Below are 23107 nucleotides of genomic sequence, written 5' to 3' on the forward strand. Positions count from 1 at the left end.
AATCTCAGCAGAGACTGAGGAGAGAGAGGGAGGGAGGGAAACGAAGGCAGGAGCCGCCGCCGCGGGGGCTGGAAGATGGCGGTTGGGATGGGGAGGAGGAGGCGGAGGCGGCAGCAGCAGCAGCAGGCACGGGGCTGTGTGAAAAGGCAGCGAGGCTCTTCGCGCAGGCGAGGCTGAGGGAAACACCGCCGCTGCCGCGTCCCCGGGAAGCTCCTCTCTCTCCGCCGCCGCCGCAGCCGCCGCTTGGTGCCGGTTCGCCTCCTCCCGACTCGCCGCTTCCCCGCCGGCGTGAGATGGACGTCGGCGCCGCCGCGCTTCCCCCGCCGACGGAGCCTCGTCGTCCTCGCCTTGAGGCTCCTCCGCGGTCGTGAGGGGAGAGGCGGGCTCCGTCGCGCGCTGCCTGCGAGCGAGACTCGCTCTCGCTTCTCTGCCCTCCGTCGCGAAGCGGCAGGGCAACCCCTGAGGGAGCTGGCTGGCTGCTGAGGGGGACGGGACACCCGGCGCTGCCTCCGCCTCCTCCGCCGCCAGGGAAGATGTCGGATACGAAGGTGAAAGTGGCCGTCAGAGTCCGGCCCATGAACAGGAGAGGTAATAATAATAATAATAATAATAATAATAATAATAATAATAATACTGGGACGGAGATGGCTCACACTCGCTTCTCAGCAGTCCCCCACTAACCCCGTCTTCACCCCTCAGCAGCACCTTTCCTCCTCGCTCCCTTCCGCCCTTCCAACTTGTTTGCAGAGTTGAACTTTTTTCTCTCCCTTGGATTGGCGGCGGGGCGAGGAAAAGGGAAGGGTGTCCCCTCTGGCTTGAGCAAAGCTCTTGCCTAGCCCTTCCTGGCGAAAGTCTCGGGAGCGGGGAGCTCGGGGTGTGAGCCCCGCGGTGAGCAGGATGAAGCCCCGATCCCTCATTCGCTCCCTTGGTTTTCTTCGCTGGAGCGCAGCCTCCCTTTTCTTGCAGCGAGGGGCGTGGAGTTGAGGGCAAACCCCGTCGGCTCCTTGTAAATCTGTTTGAAGCTGGTCTGCTCGCTTACTGGGTGGGTGGGGAAAGCTGGCTGGCTTTGGGGAGATTTCTCCAACCTGTCAGGGGTGCCAACATTTATGGAGCGGGGGCAGATGAGCCCCGCCCCGCATAATTGATCACATGACGCAGCACACACCGTTTGAATGGCAATGCCCACAAACTTGGGGGGGGGTGTCAGATTTTTTTACTGGGGTATCCAAAGTAAAGTTACCCGATTTTTTTCAGGCGGACTGGCCCCTAGGAGTTGGCTTCTATGCAACCTATCATAGAGTTGCAAGGGGCCACAAGGGTTCAACCCCCTGCAATGAAGGAATCTTTTGCCCAATGTGGGGTTCAAACCCATGACCCTGAGATTAAGAGTCTCATGATCTACCGACTGAGCTGTCCCAGCTGACTAAAAGCTGTGGATCTTCTCTCTTCCTGACTTCCAGTGGAGGATCTGACACTATCATCTCCTAGTCTTGGAGATGGTGCCCTGAAATGGCTTACATCAGGGGTCTGCAACCCGCGGCTTCGGAGCCGCATGTGGCTCTTTTACACCTTTGCCGTGGCTCCGGGGCGGATACTAGCGAGGGGAGGAGGTGCATTGTGCGCCCCGACACTCCCCGCTGTGGCGGGCGCTGTACTGGCTGTGACGTCACATGGGGGTGGTGCATGCGTTAGTCACGCACCGTCCCGACGTCACCTTCCTGCCCGCTGTCAGATCGGAGGGCAGCGGCGCACATGCTTTAAATGTCGCAATGGTTTTGCGGCTCCCAGGTTTTTTTTCCCTTTGGAAATGTGTCCAAGTGGCTCTTTTTGTCTTAAAGGTTGCAGACCCCTGGCTTACATGGTCGCTTTTTTGGGAGGGGGGGGGACATTTTCAAGACCGCTCAGTGCGACTTGGTTGCCTTAACTTGCCAGCTGTTGTTACAAAAGGTGGTTAATGAAAGCAAGAGAGTGGTCGTCTTTCCACGCTTTCAGTGGCTGTATAATTTCACACGGGTAACATGTGGAGAACATACAAGCCAGGCAATGAAACTGGGCACTGGTGGAAAGCCTCTGTCAATCTGTAGGTCTCCAACTTTTTGCTTTTGGATTGTCCTTCCCCCCTCCCCCCCCCATTTTTTTTGGAGAGCAACGCCCATGCCATTTCCTACACTCTTAGCAGCAAAAGGGAGTTGTTTTCTAGACACAAGAAGAAAGAAACAGGAAAAGCCCTGCTGGCTTGGGATGAGCTGTATATATCATTTTGTAAGGGAACGTTCTGAAATTCTCAGTTGCATTATGTTTCAGAGCTGGAGCTGAATACAAAGTGCATTGTGGAGATGGAAGGGAATCAAACTGTGCTGCATCCTCCACCTTCAAATAACAAGCAGGGAGAAAGCAGGTAAACATCTAAATCTATATTCTCAATTCAGATAAATGATTTGTGTGCTTTGTTAAGGAAGCACCAGCTGTTTCTGTAACTTGTCTCTACTCATGGGAAAAAGTTCTGGGAGGTGATCCTTCTCTGATTCACAACCATATAAAAAAGGAAGAATTGCAATTAACCTTCAACAAGCTGAGTGCTGAGTTGCATGAAAAGTAGTTATGGATTCTATGTAGAATAGTAATGATAAACTAGTAAAATAAGCTACTAAGAATGTCGGAAATCAAAACACTGTAGGTTTAAGTACAGTTACCTTGTAAACCACATCCCCTCCCCCAATGTAGTATTATTCATTGATTCAGGAACGATAGAATACTATGGATTCTTCGGCAGCAGTGAAAATTGTTACTGATTTCAGTGTACATACCGCTGAGTAGATGTATTTCCTGGATTCGTTATTAAGACTGCTTATTTTAATGAATGACGAGTGAAGAACTAAATCGTATCTGGCTTTTATTTGTAACGGCCTGGAAAAAAAATTGTTGGAAAATATCCAAAATACCAATGTGCTGGACTGTAAAAATAGATCAGATTTTTTCTTCATAAGGGGCCAGGAGGGAGGTTGTTCAGAAGAGACATAGAAGGAAAAGTTAGTGTTGTCTGTGTTTTTTGGGTGGGTGGGTATGATCTGTTGATTATCATAAGCACTTCACTCTGAATCTCTTCTTTCAGTGTTGTAATTACTTTTTAATAGGAAAACATTGTTTCACATAGTATAGGTGGCAGTGTACTATTCTACTGAAACTGTTGAGAAGCAGCATTCATTACTGAGAACGGAGGAAGGTTGGCAGAATATATGATAGTGTTGAAGAGCTGTCTAAGTGTCGGGCTTTTACTTTTAAACTGATGCACCAATTCATGTATTTGGCATATTTATTTTAAAGTTTGCCATTAGGAAATAAAGGTGTATGAAACTACATACTTGGTTAATTTCATTTTTAAACAATAAAGATAGGCTTACTCAGTGCTATTTTTCTAGAAAAAGAGGTGCTGGAACTCACCATGAACACCTCCCATGTTCTCTTATAAGGCAGTGCTGCCTATCTGAGAGGTGCCGGAACTGAGTTCCAGTGAGTTCCAGCTGAAAAAAAGCCCTGGGTTTACTCCTGTTTGCCATTAAAACAGCACAAAGTGCCACGACTGATTCAGCCAGTGCAGCTTGTGACATGTTAGAATTTCAAGTGGACAGAAGTCTCCAGTCTTAAGATAGAAAGGGGTCATCTTTATGTCTTCTACAGCACAGAACCAAGGCTTGGTGGCAATAAAATTGGAGTAGAACTGGGGATTATTTGCATATGCAGCACATACAAGATAAAAATTACTGAACTGACCCGTGTTGCTGTATGCCTGTGTGTTTGTTAGAGTCATTGATCACTTTGTCCCAAAGGATAGTCAAGTAACAATCTGAAAGTATATTAAATCCCTTAAAAACAACAGTTTTGTATTTTTATGTTGGATTATATATAGTTGGTTGTTGTGTGCCATATACATAAAAGTTATAAATAATCAATTTTCTACCTACAAGTAGCCCTTAAAGTGGCATACAGTCTATGCTTAAAGTATAATGTATAACAATAAACAGTACAAACTATTTTAAATCCCTGTGCTGGCTGCAGTCCGCTTTCTGATGCTGTGTAAATGTATCTTGAAAACTTTTCCCCTACACCCTGTATCTCTCTGTTCTTGCATTCTAAGAAATCCATGCTTGTGACCCTTGGTTATCCAAAGGTATTCTGGCTGCATCCCAAAAAACATGATGCCCACTCTTACTTCCTTTCTTATGTCTGAAGCTACCTCCCAGATGTCATCCACAAGTCCCCTTCTTCCATCAAATCCCTCATGAAAACCCACCTTTTCCATGAAGCCTTTGGAAGAACTCTGTAGAATTTAGATACAGTATAGAATCTGTGAACCTCTTTCTGGACTTCCATCAGGATACTGCAACTGTTGCATCCCATTTCACCCACCTTTAGGATTAAGATTCTAACTTTTCTTCTTCAATTTTCCACCTACACATTGAAAAAGATTGTCCTAATATGGATAAATTATTTTGTGAAGAAGGAAGATAGTTTTATATATTGTGTAGTAGATATATTTTGGTTTTCGTCAAAGAACAAAAAGGCTGTTAATGACAATGCAAACAGATCAGTGGCATTTATAATAGCTGAAGAGGTTTGTTCTTTTCTTTCAAGCCTTAGAGGAAGTTAGGAGGGAAAGGTTCCAACTCCAGGGAGTTGGTATTTGTTGCAAAAGCCTCAACTGAAACTTATCTAAATGGAGTGTCAAGTGAAATGAGACAATTACCAGTTGTCTGTTTTGTCCAAAGGAATTATCAGCAGGAAAGAAACAGCTATGCAGGCGCTCTTAATATTACCTGCGTGAGGTAGCAGATAGGATAACAGCTGACAACAGTCTTTGTCTATAAAGAAATCTTTGTCTGTAAAAAAGAAATCTGATTTTGATCTTTTAAAAATTGCCTTTCCTGGTGGAAGTTATTGTTCAGCTTATGAAGTGCTAGCTTTGATGTGAGTAGGAGATATATAGATATAGACAAAAAACATTTATGAACTGCTTTAGCAGTGTTTCACTAATCTCATTCTAGCTAGTGACCTAGATACTATTCCAGTAGACTATCCTCCTAAAACTGTGCATTATTAAAACCTCAGAGTTCAGGTTACAGGTTTGTGGTAGTGTTTCTGATACATATGAAATCAAAGTGGAATGAACTCTCACTTGTTCTTGTTAAGTTTCATGCATACTTTTTAAATGTGTCTGTAGATATCAATGATTAAACTTCCAGCTGCTCTTTTTCTGTTCAGAGAAACTAGACACATTCCTTCTACAGATTTCGAAATATGAGAATAGACTTCTGACAAAGACTTCTTCATGTTGTTTTTGAATGAGAAAATGAGATTTTTCTGTTGTAATGGGATCTGCAAGCTCTTGAGTGCACAAAATCCTTTAAAAATGGTTGATGTATTTACACAAGGCCAAATATCAGAGCAAAGGAAAATAATGACACAATAAATAATTAAGTGTATTAAATGGATTAAGTCATTATCAATTAAAACAGTCAAGTGATAAGCCAGTTAAAACCATTTCTTATTACTTATGTGTAATAGAAAATCTTCATGACTATGCATGCAAAAGTTGATCCAATGAAATATTACATTAATTTTGCAAACTTTAGAAACAAATAGAAAACTAACAAGAATCTTGTTTTCATTAACTAGTTACAAAGTTAACAACTATGCAGCATGTTGTAGTTAGTGAGAGATTAGGAAACCTTTTAGTATAATTAACACATGTGGCTACAGAAGGGATGATTATACCTATACCTGATTATTATCCTTGCAGTTCAGACAGATCATTTGAGGTGTGGAACAGTTTTAAATTTAGCATTCTGCTTGTTATGTACGCACTGTAAATAGTAAAAAAAGAAGAAAAGAGCAATTCTGATACATTAAAGTTTTAATTTACAGTAGCTATATGCACCTCCATATGATTTTGATTTATAAAGCATTTCATAGTTTTTAGTGCAAGGGTGGGGAGCCTTCTTTCCATTGTGATCTGCATTCGGTTAGGGTATGGTTACCACATTTTTTTCAATGAATCCGTGGACACTTTTTGTTTTTGGCTGAGTAGCAAAAGGGAGTCAGTAGTGGGGATGGTGAGGCTAAAGACCCTGGGCCCAAGCACACATGCATATTGTATAAAGGTGCAAAGCCTCTGTGAAACATAAACGCTCAGAGGTTGGTTTTTTAAAAAAAAGGGAAACAGTGCGCCATCTGCCAGTGACTCCTGAGCCTTCCCCGATCTCCTTCCCCCTTTGTTTTGACAGATCAGGGGAGGCTTGGGAGTCACGGGCGGGTGGCCGCTGCCCAGGAGGAGCCAGCCTGGTAGTGCAGTTGGCTCTGTCTGGTTTCAGGAGCTGCTTGCTGCCCTGGCGCCTGCCATTTTTCCTGCGCCATGGCAGCGAGCAGCTCCTGAAGCCAGCCAGAGCCAACTGCACTAACAGGCTAGCTCTGGGCTGCTGAGGCTGCTGCTGCTGCCACGTTTCCCAGGGACAGATTTGCAAATCTGGGGACATTCCAGGGACAGAATTTGTCCGGGGACAGATCTGCAAATCCGGGGTCGTCTGGTAACCCTATGTTAGGGGCAATCTGTTGGGGACTACATCCCTACCCATTTACTGGGCCACTGGGGAAAGCATAGATGACTCTTGCCAGAGGTTGGAACCAGTTGCTTGTAGAGGGCTCTCCCTTCTCCATTCATTTTGACCTTGTTTTCCTATCTTGCCCTCTTCTCTCCCTCCAAGCTCTCCCCATCTGTGTAAAATAAGGCCAAGGGCTTCAGGTTCCCCACCCTTGTGTTAATACATCTCTAGTGGACCACCCCCCTTTCTTAGTTGTGGAATGCTGTGTAATCTTTAGTACTGAAAGCTTAGGCAAATATTTGCAGTGAAGCTGTAAAATAATATTTACTGGACTGTTTTGGTTTTGAAGTCAGTAGTGTGATGTGGCTTTCAACTCTCACATGGTGGGAGTATTTTTTCAGGTGACCTTCTAGGAAGATCACGTCATAGAATTTGTTTTAGAAACGACTTCCCATCCTCCATGTTTGTGAAAAGTGGACTACAGTGGTACCTCCAGTTACGAACTTAATTCGTTCCAGAGGTTTGTTCTTAGGCCGAAACTGTTCATAACCCGAGGCACACTTTCGCTAATGATGCCTCCCACTGCCACCGCACTGCCGGGGCAAAGTTCGCAACCGGGAGCATCTACTTCTGGGTTAGCAGAGTCGTAACCTGAAGTGTTTGCAAGGAGGATGGTATGTAACACGAGGTTCCACTGTAATCAGAAATTTGTGTGTACAGAATTTCAAAAGTATTATCAAATGGTTGATTAATAAGTGAGCAAATTATAGTTCTACCAAGGCAATTTGCAACAGATTGTTGCAGTTCAGAGTTTTCCTATTCATTATGGCAGCTTGTATTCCATGCCCTTTTCCTACTCCATTCCATTCTCCCTTCTCCTGGTTTTCTGTTGTCTGCCTTGCTGTACTCAAACCTTTGCCACTTTCCCTTTTTGTGTTCCTCTAGCCATACTTTACTCAACACTGTACCATTAAAAAAAAAAAAATCATTTAATTGTCTTTCCACTTCTGCTTTACCCTGCCACTGTTTGAAACAGCCGCTTTCTCCCTTCTCGCTATACTCAAACTTCTCCCTCCTCCATTCCTCAGTTGCTTCATGTGAGAGAGTTAAAGGATTTGGAGCCCTTAGATTTTCCATAGGTTCTTCACACAGTGTATTTCACTTCTGGTAACATGCATTGTCTTAAGCATGGAAAACCAGATTGAATGTAGTAATTTAAAACACATATTTCTTTTGCAAGCATGTACCCATATGTGTACATCACAGGATATGGAGCCCTCAAACCTTCCATAGTAGTTTATTTAAACCTCTGCCATTGTTTAAAATTGCCAGTTTCCTCTCATTTCCCTCCATTCCTGCTTTACTCAAACTTTTGTTTTAAACCATCTCCCGCCCCCCTTCCTTTCCATTCTTGTTTCCATGCTATGGCCACTGTTGTTGTGCAACCTTCCTTCACTTCTGTTCCCCTGTCTCGCTCGGACTTCATGCAAATCCAGGATTGTAATGCAGCACTACAAATCCTGCAAAGGTGGCTGCACTATGACATACTTAATTTTTATTATAGAGAGAGATGGAGGAATGCACAGATTTGATGAAGTGTCACCTACCTTCACCAGGAAGAAATGGGCTGCAGCAAACATAGCTTAAATATATATTTAACCCTGCCTCATTTCAATTTCCTGCATCTTCTAGTGCTCAAGAGCCTCTGCATTTGGAATATCCTCATGTCTTACAAAACACATTTTTAGTTTATGAATCCTTCAGGATTATTGTTTGCATTAATTGTTACTTTGTTACTCATTTTTGATGAAAATATTAAGGAAACCAGATATAAATATTTATACTGTCTACATGCTGCTGTATACACCCATAAAATAACATTGAGAAAATGCCTTCTTTCATTGCAGGGTGAAAATAGGGACTATGAAAAATTCAATTGCACATTTTTATTCTATTCATGCAGTTTGCCATCAGTCTTCTGGGGTACTCTAAAAATTGATGAAAATGATTGCAACTATTAGATGAATTGTTCTCATTGCACAAAAAACCCAAACTAGTACATAATACCAGTTTCAGAATTATTAATCAGAGCTGAAAGTTTTTAAAAGAAAAAACTCAAAGCAAGACTATGGGTGTAGACCACCCTGCAGACCCCTTCCCATGCATATCCAAAATCTTTTCAGAGCAGATTGCAGAAGGCTGCAAGAGGAAGGAAAGAAAGAAAGAAAGGTGATGTCCATTGTATAAGTACATAGGCAGTGTTGGATGTAACAGTAATAATTCAGGCTGCAATCCTGACCCTACTTACCTGGGATTAAGTCCCATTTAATTCAGTAGGATTTACTTATGGGTAGATGTGGTTTGGATTGCACTGTCATGTTTTATGAACATAATAAAGGTTAACAGTGGGATTTTTTCCTTTTTCTTTTTAAAATACACTTTTTATTAGTTTTCTTACTTAACACACACACACAAAAACCACAATATAATAACAAAAACAAAACAAAAAACCATACATACATCCATAAATCCATACATTCTTACAAAAGAACTTATGCCACCATGTTCTTAATTCCCGATTCCTTATCTTACCCAATAGACTTCCATCTTCCTCAGAGCTGGTCTGTCTTATCTGTTTAATAAACTGTTTCTTTAATCATTTCATCATTTCTTCTGTTATCTGAATACTGTACTTATAATCCATATTGTGGTTTGTGAAAATTAATCAAAGCATGTCCAGGTTTTAACTTGAAGGCACTGTTTTTTTTAAATATTCTTTCTAATTTCCCACTCCTTTTTGAACTTTTGGTTTGGCTATCTCCTAATTGTCTGCATCATTTTTGCCAGTTTGAGATATTCAAAAAATTTATCCTGCCATTCCTCTTTTGTTTGTACTACTTCTCCTTTCCAATTTCTGGCTATTAATATTCTTGCTGCTGTTGTAGCATATAAAAATATTCTCTTTTTTCATTTGAAATATCTGAATGTAAAATGCCTAAGAGGGAGGCTTCTGGTTTCTTTATGAAAGTTTGCTTAAACATTTTTTTCAATTCCTCATATATAATATCTCAAAAATTCTTTTTTGTTTTTTGCAACCACAACTGGATTTTTTCTTTTGATGGTTTCTGTGACTTTTTATTGCCTTTCAGGGTTACTGTGAAAGTTGAGATTCTTAGTATATGTGTCAAGGCAACACACCAGTCACTCTGGAGCAAGAAAAAATTATATTTGCTAAACAAAAACAGAAGAGCTGCTGTAGAATTGAACTTTTGTCTTAACCAAACATGGAATGTAGTTCTATCCATTTTTTAGTTGGAAGTCCAAATCCATTTTATTTCAGTTGGATTTGCTTCTCTAGTAAGTGTACAGCTGTACTCTTTTATTTATCCTTTCTGTTTTTGTGTAGTTTGGCTTGTTTCTGGATTTTCCAGAAGGAGATTATTTTTATGCTTGCTGTAGAAATGCATAGGAAGCCTTTTTTGGTTTTCTTCGTATGTAAGATCTAGCTCCTTAGCTGATTTTGTTTAATCTCTGCCATCTCTCATAGCCTGAATTATGTGCTTCTTTTTATATAGAGGGATGAAACTAAGGATGTTGGGTAAATAAGAATCAATGTGCTTATTCCACATTCAGTGGACAATAGTATATAAATTATCCATTGCAATCTGCATTGTGCTGTTGATGGATTGTATACTGGGTGTGCAACTGAACAGAGTGATCTATGTTGTGAAGTATATTGCCATTGGTACAACTTTAGTCTTGGGATTAGGTCTTGCTGAATATTGATGAAATTCAGGCATAACTAGGCACTTGCCTGATTGTGTGTGACAAACAGAAATAGTGACCAGGCAAAAGCCAAAAGAAAAATAGTTTGCTGTTTGATAAAGTGTGTGGCATCATCAAAAGGGCCTCCTTAGCAGACTGTAGGAATCGGATAGGTGTGTAGATGGACAGATGGTCTTTTAAGTAAGCTGGTCCTGTATAATTTTGGTATTATGCACATATTTCAGCATATTGACCATGTCAGCAAATCTTCACAGGGATCTCAAGACACATGCAGAACAGAACTCAGGACATAGACTACAATTGAAGTAATATATATATATAATGTATATATTGAGGCTGCAGGCTTTAACATACCATCAAATAATTTACAAAACTCAGGCAACAGAGCAGAAAGTATGAGAGGTAGGGACACAGAACTTAGGACAGCAAGCACATAGAAGATGAAGCATCAGAGGGCAACATGAAAGAAGCACTGAGGAGACAGGGACCAGAGGGCAATGCATTTTACACATGAAACTTTCTACTATCTGTTGAGATATCTACCATTGGTTTTTAGCAAATTCAGTGCTGTGCACATTTGCTTGGACTTTTCTTTGGTCCAGCACTGGGAAAGCCCCACCTGCTTACATGGTTCAGATGCATTATTTTTCTTTCTACACCTCCACTGCTGAGCTGCTTGCCCCAAATTCCCAAAATAGGAATCTGAAAGTGAGAGAGAGAGATTGGAAATGCCCAAGCAGGCATCCAAGAGATAAAGGTTTGATATTTATTTCAAAGATTGTGAAAGCAGTTCCACATGCATACACAACTTGCAGGTTTACTGCTTCACAGCGCGCACACACACATGCACATCTATGCATGTGTAAAATGAGCAGTGTTTAATAATAACAATGGGAACAGAGGCTTTAGGCACTGAGGCAGAATAATCTGTCTACTGGTTGACCTTGATTGACCCATCCTTGATTTATACAAAGTTACACAGGAAGCTGCCAATATACCAGGAAAATTTGCTCTTAGATTAGCTTCACATTGTTCCTGCTAGAAAGCATTTTCAGTTTTGTAGTAGTCATATCTTTTTTGGTGGAAAGCTTTTATAAATATAGAAAATGGTTACTCAGAGTTTCAAGCTATTAACTATGCTATTTGAACTTATGAAGCAGCCATATGCTGAATTAGATCATGCTGCCTAAGATTTTTTTATATATATAGGAACTGGGATTTTGTCCATGAGAAGTATCGGTATATGCTTTATGATGAAGTCACAACTTGAATAAAATATTTGGGGATCCTGCCCCCCGCTGGAAGGTTGCAGGAAAGATGGACAAAGGGAGGGATACAGGTGTGTGATTGGGTGCCTTATCTGTGCTTTCATGTGTGGAGATGGAGGCTGAGGTGGCTCAACACAGTCAGTTTTGGGAGTCTCCAGCCTGCCAAAACATTTGTGGGGACGGAGGGGTCTGAACCGCTTTGAGTTGGCGCCTATGGTGGTTGCTCCTTTTGTGGTTGCATCCAGATATAGTTCCTACATAGATAGATATCTAATCCCACTAGAGAATACATTCCTCGTTCAGATCATCATTTCAGATGTTCAGTAATGTATAAGAATAGACAAATAGTAGACAAAGCCTTTGTTGGTACTCCACCACCAGTAAAAGTTAATTTAGCTTATTAATGTGAATGTAATTGAAATAGTTGTCTAAACAGCTCAAGCAGTGCTTATCTCAAGCAGTTCTCTCACATGCTTCTGCTTTGTCAGTGCAGAATTCCTAATGACTCTGTCTATCCGGAATAACACATGAAGTGTTGTTTCCATTATCGCTCAGGAAATTGAGATTGTTGTGTGGAAACATGAGACTTGGAATGTTTATTTCTTCTGTTGTGGTTATAACACCGTTTCTGGAAATATCATTAAAGGCTGGTCCATGCATTCATATATCTCACTAGATATTTCAGCTGATTTGGCTTAATTTAAGTGTCTGTTCTGAGGTGATACAAAACTTCTGCCTGTGGTGTGTGTTCTGTGATGGCAGTTTTGTACATACAAGTCACTTTTTAAAAAATGAAACCAAATAGATTTTATTTCAGTTAAACATTCTAGCATCTTAGGACAACCAAGGTAAATAGAACAGCCCCAACAGATAACTAGCCCAGTAATCCAATCAGCTGAACACAATACAATGTATTAATGACAGTAGAAAGGTACCATGACATGTCACAACACATACTTTTGAAACAGTCTCAGCCAGCTACCATGCACAGTCTTATGTACAAAGAGAGAAACCAGTTCTGCCTAAGATCTCAATGGATGCATGCAGAGCAAATTGACTGCTGTTTGATCAAAACTGACCAAAGCATGACACACTGTAGTAAATGTGCTTGCAATATGTTGCAATCTCAACTAGAAACCTCAAAAGAATATTGCTTATATGCTGTACATACAAGTCATAAATTGATTGTGTAGTTGTTCACCCTTATGCAGCTCTCTAATTATGTGCAATTACTTATGTGAAGAACTAGTGGCCTCAGATGGGATTGAAGATTGACATCTGCATCAAAATATATATTTTTTATTTTATTGGTTTATTGCAAGGAGCTGAAGATGCTGCACATATTTTCCCCATCTCAATTAATCCCTACAACAACCTTGTGAGGTAGCAGTAGGTTAGGCTGAGAGATGGTGGCTGGCCTAAAGTCACCCAGTGAGCTTCATGGCTGAGTGGGGATTTGAATCCTGGTGTCCCAACACTCTTAATAATTTATCCAGCACTTACATTTTTATGTCCCCTAACTGAGCTATGGAAATTATATTTAATATAATTTTAAATTTCATTAAAAATTAGTATCTTTGTCTCTGCCAATCAAACAACATGGAATTTACCTTCCATCTAATAGAAAAACACTATTTTGTTCAGGAACTACCAGCACTTGCTGTGGGAAGTTCTGGATACTTACATCATATGGAAGTATAAAACTAGAATGGGAGCTTCTGACCCACCAGGCAAACCTGGTCCACCAGGCCTTCCCACTTGGCCTCCAAAGCCGTTTTAGGGAAGCCATGTCCCTGCCCCCCACCCTACACCTGATGTCATACATTTAGTCAGGTGTGGGGCAGGTAAGGGTGGGGTTTCAAAAGAGCAAACAGGAACTTAAAGTGGGCTCCAGTTTGCTAGAACAAGGTGTGCCTCCTGCCAGAGGAGTGCAAATTGCTCAAAGAGGGAGAAGCAGATTCTGTTTGATGGAAATCATTTCCCCCTCCCAACAGTGCTCTTTGAAGGTCCATGTGCAGGCCACTTCAAGCAGCAGCATGGGAGGGGTATGAAAGGGAGAATTCTTTCTTTCCTTCAGTCCCCTTTCCTGCTGGGGGAGGTAAGAGAAGAAAGCCTTCCTTTTAAAATGCTGACTTTTTTTCAGAGTTCTCTTAGCAAAAGGGAGTTCTGAACAAGGCATGCTCCCAGCTGCTCATCAACTGATGGGCAGTAGCATCATACTTTGCTCAGTGAAAGAAAAGCAGAAACCACCTCTTCCTTCCAGCACTTTTCTTTGCAGTGCCAATCTGCGGGAGGCAGTGGAAGAAAGCAATGCCTGGCGTGCTCTGGTCCAAGGGGTCAAGAAGAGTTGGACATGACTAAATGACTAAACAACAACATGGGAATGAAGGGGGGAATTCCTGAATTAATACTGTAATTGCATTCTTTCCTGTAAGTTGTACAGGTGTGTTTCTTCTTAAAATCTTATTAGTATGCATTATTTTTGGAAGAGAAAAAATTATTCCTTTCCTAAGTCATTAAATATTGAATTCACTGATCTTTCCAACCAGAATAATTTATGGTGTATACAGAGTGTTCTAATAGTTTCATGCACTAACCATATATTCCCTTTCTTTTTAATGCTTTCCAATCTGTGGATGATATACTGACAATCCTTTTCTGCCATTGCTGTATTTCCATTCCTCAGAAAGTCTCCTAAGGTAAGTGACTGATCTTTTAAAATACTGTTCCCTATCAAAATAAAGATAATTTGCTCACAGTATCTAGCATGCTTTTCCACATTCAGTTCAACAGCTTTGCTTTCTAATGGGATTTAGAACCTGCATTATTTCTATCTAATTTTGTTCTACAACCTGGTGCAGGGAAAAAGTTTGGAAGTTGCCAGCTCTGGTCTGTCTCTGTAATATGAATTTGATACATTCAAGTGTGAATTTTTGACAGTCACATAAGATTGAGGTGCATGTTAAGCAGACCTACTTTGCCAGGCATACGTACAGAATTATATACATTTTACTGAGGGTGATTTCATATTTCATTGACACAGTGGTAACATACATGTGGTGTAGATCTGGGACCCAAGGTTTCATGTGTAGGAAATAGTGTCTCAAATGTATGAAGCTATCACCTTAGTGTGATGTTGAATTCCATCCCAGATTGCCATCTTCCACTAGGAAGTGTCAGGCTCACATAATCTTAGTAACTACCATATTTTTCCATGTATAAGCCACCCCCATGTATAAGACATCCCCTGTTTTTGAGGACTCAAAATTAAGAAAACACCCTCAGCACTACCCGTGTATAAAATGAGCTCCAATTTCAAACCTAATTTTTTGGTAAAAAACCCTAGTCTTATACACGGAAAAATACGGTATGTCCACGTCCTCCTCTATGTAAGAATGGTAGCTGAGGGTCAAACACAATATATAGGATTTCCATGATCAGATCTCCCAACACTAATTTTGTTTTTTAAATAGCTTTAAAGTGGATTGCCCATTTTTATTGGCGCATGAGTTTAGGAGGAAGGAATTTTTAACCCTTCTCTTTGCACAGTTTTCAAAGCCTAAAATGGTCTTGCTAGAAGAGAAATATATAGATACCTGTATTTTTCCTCTAGTAGGGCTAATAGCAGCTTGGGGGAAATTAGTTTAGAAAATACTGCAGAGGAATAAACACTATTTTCCTAGAGCCAGTACTCAGATAAAAATTGGAGCCCATCAAAGCTGTATTTAAGAAAATGTTTGTGTGTTTTAAAAAAGTGGTAGTCAGGAGAGCTGATGCCCAATTTCCTGCATTATTTCTGGCTCTGATACATTTTCAGCCTGAAAAGATGGGAAATGGGTTAGACCTTTAGACAATAAACACCTGAACCTCACAACTGACATGAATTTTGAGTAATTTTATCCACTTAATGTATTTAAAGAGTGTGCATAGAGAGAATGATATGGAAAGAAGCACAAAATGTTTGTTAAATATGAACAAAATACAGTGGTACCTTGGGTTACTTCAGGTTACAGACGCTTCCGGTTACAGGCTCCGCTAACCCAGAAATAGTACCTCTGGTTAAGAACTTTGCTTCAGGATGAGAACAGAAATCGCATGGTGGCAGTGTGGCGGCAGCGGGAGGCCCCACTAGCTAAAGTGGTACCTCAGGTTAAGAACAGTTTCAGGTTAAGAACGGACCTCCAGAATGAATTAAGTTCTTAACCCGAGGTACCACTGTAGTAATAATATAATGAGCACAGCTGTCAGAATTCTGATGATAAGAGATATATAATTGCATGCTTTAGTTTATTGCAACCTTTCCCAACCCAGTCCCTCCAGATACTTTGGACTGCAACTCCCATATGCCCCAGCCCACATGGTCAATGATCAGAGGCTATGGGAGTGGTCCACAATGGCTCAGTTCATATGTCATGGCATGCCACAATTAACTGTGGATTACTTTTACTACTGCTGTTGATGGTCACTTTCCAACCCCACTAACAAGTTGTTAGTTAGTACCTCATATAAGAAGAAGCTAACTGCAAATAATTGGAAAGATCTGGGATTTTTAAAAAGACATTTGAACATAAATGGTTTCTTTTGCAAATTGTGAATGTTGCATTTGCTATTTAAAATGGTGTGATTTTTTATAGTTTTTGGAAGTTTTTAATTTACTTTTTTCTATTCATATGCAGGTGTTTGCCTTTGATTACTGCTTCTGGTCTATGGATGAATCAAATACTGAAAAATATGCAGGTATGATTTGTAATTACTATAAGGCTTGACTGATGATTTATAAAATTCTACTTCCCTCCCCATATTTAATGGAACCCACATTTTCTTGCTTTCTCTGTTAACAAAATTTATTTTGAGTTCTAAGTCCATTGTGATTTGGTTATGTACTTGACAGAAAATCCATGGTTTTTGTTAGTGTTTTAGAACCTGTATATAAACCCTCTGTGGGTTGATTAGTGCATGTCTGAGTATTCTTTCACTGCGACACACCCTGTCCTTTTCTTGTAGTCATCTTAATTTTCTAATTATATTTATTCTATTTGGTTTACCCACACTGAACTCATGACTTTAGACAATAAAGAAACAGCAGGGTGAAGCAACACTGAAACCATCCAGATTGTGTTCATTTCTACATTTCCTTCTCAATAGGACTGGGAAGAGAAAACTGACTATCGTAGCAGAAATATTCATTTAAAATATATCAAAGATTCTGTTAAAAGCAGATTACTTGAAAAATTAATTGGATGGTAGAAATACTGCATCTGAAATGCTTACTTCAAAGTGCTGACAATACCTGCTTTTTAGAAGCTGAAGCTTTCTCCTTTATTTCTTTAGACCCATATTTCAAAGCTATCTTTCTCTTGTTGCTAGTTATTGGAGGGAAGTCAATTTTAGTTGTGTTACATAATAAAATGGTTTGGGCATTGTAGTTTTTATGTTTCATGAATGCACAAATTAGTGCTGTTCATTCACAATGTTTAAAAAGAGTTTTAAGGAGACACATTATCAGCATTATTTAATTTAAAACCATAATCCACTTTCTGTATGCATGTTAGAAAGCAAATACTGGTTTAGACAGAGGGACAGTTATTAAAACAGCACAATTTTATATACCGTATTTTTCGCCCTATAGGACGCACTTTTTCCCCTCCAAAAATGAAGGGGAAATGTGTGTGCGTCCTATGGGGCGAATGCAGGCTTTCGCGGAAGCCTGGGGGGTGAGAGGCGTCGGTGCGCACCGACACCTCTTGCTCTCCAGGCTCCAGGAAGCTATCCGCAAGCCTTGCGCACCTGGGGGGAGTTCCCCTGGGCGCGCAAGGCTTGCGGGGGGCAGCCTGCAGCGCGGAGCACGGGGCGCCCTTCGGAGGACGCCCCGTGCTTCGCGCAAGCGTCAGCAAGCCTTGCGCACCGGGGGAGAACTCCCCCTGGCGCGCAAGGCTTGCGGGCGGCAGCCTGCAGCGCGGAGCACGGGGCGCCCTTCGGAGGACGCCCCGTGCTCCGTGCAAGCGTCAGCAAGCCTTGCGCACCGGGGGAGAACTCCCCCCCCGGCGCGCAAGGCTTGCGGGCGGCAGCCTGCAGCGCGGAACACGGGGCGCCCTTCGGAGGACGCCCCGTGCTCCACGCAAGCGTCAGCAAGCCTTGTGCACCGGGGGAGAACTCTCCCCCCGGCGCGCAAGGCTTGCGGGCGGCAGCCTGCCGCCCGGCGCATGGGGCGCCCTGAAGCAGAGCGCCCTCGCGCCGGGCAGACATCGGCCAGCCCCACAAGCTCGGGGGACAGCGGGGAGGCGCAGCGCCGCCATCCCACTGTTCCCCGACCTGGTTTTGGGGGGGAAATAAAGGGGAAAAAATTTTTCCTTTATTTCCCCCCCCAAAAAGTAGGTGCGTCCTATGGGACGGAGCGTCCTATGGGACGAAAAATACGGTATATCATAAGACTCACAAGTGGATCAATATTTTAGAAGCAGCTGTTCTGACAGTGCTACAACAGAATAAGTTGGTATAGGACAACCCAATGCTGTCAAGCTCTCTCGAGACAATAGTGATAAAAATAAAGGGTTCAATCCAAACTTTGATGGTAATCAGAAGCTTATTTGTGGGGGAGTAAGTATCATTGAATGTGGCAGCACTGAGTAAAGATGGCCAGGGTTGCACTGTAAATCATGCTTAGAGTAGACATATTAACATCAATACTCATCATTACTAACTTCAGGTCCTTTGAAATCAGTGGGACTTTTCTAAGCATGACTTGTATCTGGATCCTATCAAGTGATTGCAAACTATGTGGTTCGTACCAGTACACATATATCCAATACTCAACCATATGATGAATTTTATGCCAATGTGGATGCAATGGCTTCTATCCAATGCAGCACTAAGTAAGTGGTTTGCCAGTGCAAGGATTTGTGGTTGTACAGCAGGACGTCCCCTCCCTCTCCTCCCCCAATATACCCCTTAAATCTCTTCTGGGGCTTCAACCCCTGGAGCAGACTTGGGGAGGATGTGGGGTGTGCATGGGGTAGGAGAAAGGGAAAGTCTTGTTGTGCAAGTGGGAATTCTTGCACTGATGAAACACTTAGTGATGCATTGGATACAAACCAAAAATTATGTATCAAGTTGATACTTTTGATATGGTTAGAAAATCATTGTGTTAAAAAGTAGATATGGATTTAGATGTCATATTTAAGCAATCTAAGCAAAGTTTTTCACAACTGCTTTATTATTCACTTTTTTAATTGCTTGTAGTGATAAAACTTAGTTTATTTAATTTTGAGGCTTTGGTTTCTCAATTGTGTATTAAATTTTGTAGGTCAACAAGTAGTGTTCAAGTGCCTTGGTGAAGGGATTCTTGAGAAGGCCTTTCAGGGGTATAATGCTTGCATTTTTGCCTATGGACAAACAGGTGAGAGGTTTTTACAAGTGGGGATTTTTTATTGTGCCAGGAGTGCCACTTAACTAATGCCTTTCTTCAGCCCGAACTTCTCTTTGAGTGCAGTGTTGGACTTCTCCTTTGCCACATATATTTTCTCTCTTGCATCACATCCCAGTCACTTCTCTCTTAATACCTCTTAACTCAAAACCTAATAGCATTCATGACTGTCTTCCTATGTTCATCTACCTGAACTTAATAGAGCATACTCCTGAATAAATATACTCAGAATCTGGTTGTAGATCTTTCTGACTTTGAGACAAATGATCAGTAAATAGACAAAGCTTCACATCCTTAATCTGAAAAAAAAACAAGCCTAGTTTCATTAAGGATAATCTTGAACTGGGGGATCACTACTGTTCTATACAGACAGGTTCTTAATAACAACATTGAAATCTGAGACTATACAGATGCCTTCTCAAACCATTATGCTTTGGTTGTGTATGCATAATATAATGAACTTAGTTCAGAAGAGGAGAGCACCAATTATTGTGCTAAGACAGTTGCATGTTCATTTTTGTACACTTGCAAATAGTTCAGAGGAACTGAGAGCTCTACTTGAAATGTTCCTCTAAACACTATTAAATATAGCAAGACATGCATTTGATGAAAATTCACAAAGTTAATTCATGTGCAGACGACAAGGTGCCAGCTTTTTCTTTTACTTGTTTTGCATATGCTTTCCACAAAAGAAGCATGTATATATTTTCACAAGATATTAGTTAAACTAAATAACTTGGCATTCATAAGGTGGACAGATGAGGATGAGAAAGCAATCTGTACAGTCATCATCATATACACTAAAGCCATTGTGAGTTGTCTTGTTTTTGTAGAGCTAGAGTCAAAATTGCACCACCTGTGTACAAAAGAAGAGGCATCAGCATGCTCAGAGTAACCATGAGGTTTGCAGATATGAAAAAATGGCTTAGGATAGTCCTGCAGTGTAGCTCATATTATATGCTGCAGTTCAACCTCTAAGTAGTTTACGGTATTGTCTAGAGCAGTAGTTTCTGCTCTTTTCAGATCTGGGACCCACCTTTAATCCAAACATGCATTTGGGGACTCGTTTCTTAATATTTTGCCATATATTTAAACAGTGGTTGTGATGTTTTCGCAACCCTCCTTACATCAGGCTGTGTGACCTGATAGTAGATTCTGACCCATCAGTTGAAGGCTAATAATCTGAGACCCCTATGGAAGGTTGATTGTTGGGCTGAAGCTGAGAATCGTTATCCACATTGCAGATTTGGCTGAGAGAGTAGTATATAATAATCCTGTGACATAGTTCACTGTAACATCCCTGTTGTAGGTTGCAGGGCTGTGCTGAGTGAGCAGCTTCCAGCAGCCCTTATACTGTAGGCCAGAGGTGGGACTTCTTAACCTGCCCCTTACAGACCTCTTCCCAGGTCAAATCCAGCACTTAGGCCAAATGAAATACTTAATTGCATGGAGAACCCTTAATTGCATGTTCCATTGACTTACATGCAAACTGCCTTCACTTTTTGTAGGAAATAATTTGAAAATGCAAGTAGAGCAAGTAGATACATGTTTCTTTTCTATATTCTGTTTTAGGCTCTGGAAAATCCTTCTCAATGATGGGCAATGCAGAACAACTGGGTCTGATCCCACGGCTCTGCTGTGCATTGTTTCAAAGAATCACTTCAGAAGAAAATGATTCACATACTTTTAAAGTTGAAGTGTCCTATATGGAAATCTATAATGAGAAGGTCAGAGATTTACTGGACCCTAAAGGGTAAGGAACTTGTTTTCAATGTTGATCAACACAACAGGTTAGGAATGAGAGTATATTTTGTGCACTGAGACCCAAACTATACATGATTGCTTTAAATGTGACTGTGCTTCAGATGTGTGGGAAGGTTGTGATTTAAAGGACCAGAGTTTGTACTGAAACCTTTTCTGACAATAGCATTCTCACTTGCCACCCTTTTCATCCAGGAGTTCTCTCCCAACCACCAACCAGGCTCACTTCTGCTATCGGAGCTTAGTAGAGATAAAAATGTTTGGAGGGGTCAACTTTGGAATTAATAGTAGTGAGTGGGGGGAGGAAAGAGGAGATTCAGCTCCCTTTATCTGCATTCTTCAAATAGCACATCACCACCCATCAAGCAGACCCAGTCAGTCCCATAAGGTTATCATCTGTCACTTCCATGTGTCGTGTGAACTTGTCTGCTCTTACTAGAGAGAGCTATATTTACCAAAGTGAAATGCCAACCATCTATGATTGGTGGTCATTAAGGAACCTGGTTTTCAGAATTTGCTTCATGGAATGTGAACAAAATGAGCTATGGGAGTGACTTTTACAGCTCTGTGGCTATTATGGTAGCCGGATATCTGTGCAATAGCAGAAATGAATTAGAGAACATGGTTTTTTTTTGGGGGGGGGGTCTGTCATTGTCCTGTGTATTAAAATTTGGGGCTTATGAGCTAGATAAAATGTGAGTAAGAAGAGACATAATAGAGGTATATAAAATTATGCATGATGTGGAGAATGTGCATAGAGAAAAGTTCTCCCTTTCTCATGATACTAAAGGTTGGCATCCAATGAAGCTGAAATTTGGAAGATTCAAAGCAAACAAAATAACGTATTTCTTCAACAAACATACTTAAACTATGGAATTCACTTCCACAAGAAGTGTGGGAATAGTGCAAGACTCAGCAAATCCATATTTTCTGTTAGGGAAGATTTAAGAATATGATTGTAATTTAATAATAGGTAGGTTTAGAAGTGATTATTGATATTATATTATTTTAAGGTTCATAATATTATTAAATTGTTGTAGTTAGGAAAACTAATAAAATTGATATATTAAATTGTAATTTAAATTTCAAAATCAATTATAAATATAAAATCATTTAAAACAGCAATAGCACATTCATAAAATAAACTCAAACCCAAAACAGATACCAATTGGGATAAAGATTTAGAAGGCTTATTGAAAGAAGAATGTCTTTAGTAGGCACCAAAAAGGAAATAGAGAAGACACCTCTCTGGTATTTAGTGGGAGAGTGTTCCAAAGTGTAGGAGCTGCCTCACCAAAAGTTGATTCTGTCATCCTGAAATCGACCTTCTGTAGATCTTGTGGATCATACCTACAATATGCCATCACCTGAAGAATGAGTGGTAGGGTATGTAGGGAATGAGGTAATCTTTTAGATATTTTGATCCCAAGATGTTTATATCAGCACCTTCAACCAAGCCCAGTAGCTAATTGGCAACCAGTGCAATTCTTTCAGTAGTGCTGAAGTGTGATGGTGTGTTTCCACCCCAGTGAACTACTATATTTTAAACTAACTATGGCTTCTGGGTCAAGGGCAGCGTCACATAGAGTGCATTTCAGTAATCCAATCTGGAGTTTACCAATGCATGGATTATGTTAATTGGGCTATCCCGATCCAGAATAGCTGTAGCTGTCTTACTAGCTGAAGCTGGTAAAGGGCCTTCCTAGCCATTTAGGTAATTTGGACTCCTAGTGACAGGTGGGCCTAGGAGCACCCTCAGACTATGAGCTTGTACTTTCTGCGGGAGTATTACCCCAGCCTTGGATAATTGTATGCCAGTTGTTGGAAATCACAAGTGGGGAGAGTGCTGTTGAGTTCAGGTTCTGCTTTTGGGTTTCCCATAGGTTTCTGATGTGCCACTGTGAGAACAGATTGCTGGACTATATGGGTCCTACAGCAGGTTCTTCTTTAATCTTTTCACATTGAGGCCATGAAGATGAGGGCGAGTTAGAGGTTAAAACAAGTTATAGGAAGAAAAATACCAAAAGTCTTTTTATAATGTTCTTAAAAATTATTTGATTATCTTGGTAATTACCCTTGACATTTCAAGCAGATGAGCTTTTTTAGAAGCTGGTTGGTAAAATTTAGACTAAGTCCATTTTTTCTTTCAAAGGAGTCGACAGTCCCTCAAAGTTCGTGAGCACAAAGTTTTGGGCCCATATGTAGATGGTTTGTCTCAACTAGCTGTTACTAGCTTTGAGGTAGGTAAAAACCAAATAGCTAATGATATTAAC

General features: G+C 41.0%; 1 protein-coding gene across 5 annotated transcripts in view; it reads left to right on the forward strand.

Annotated features, from left to right (window-relative positions):
- Positions 1-23107, forward strand: part of KIF13A (kinesin family member 13A) — a 69108-nt gene continuing 46001 nt past the window's right edge. For all 5 annotated transcript variants that reach the window (XM_083449258.1, XM_083449260.1, XM_083449261.1 and 2 more), the window contains exons 1-7: positions 1-588; positions 2305-2398; positions 14337-14349; positions 16327-16387; positions 18954-19046; positions 20646-20826; positions 22987-23074. In XM_083449258.1, the coding sequence (XP_083305384.1) occupies positions 534-588; positions 2305-2398; positions 14337-14349; positions 16327-16387; positions 18954-19046; positions 20646-20826; positions 22987-23074 (585 nt within the window). In that variant the 5' untranslated portion in view covers positions 1-533. The remainder of the gene's footprint in view (positions 589-2304; positions 2399-14336; positions 14350-16326; positions 16388-18953; positions 19047-20645; positions 20827-22986; positions 23075-23107) is intronic.

Source organism: Podarcis tiliguerta (genome assembly GCF_965153285.1).
Source record: "Podarcis tiliguerta genome assembly, chromosome: 7".
In the NCBI taxonomy this organism is placed as follows: Eukaryota; Metazoa; Chordata; class Lepidosauria; order Squamata; family Lacertidae; genus Podarcis; species Podarcis tiliguerta.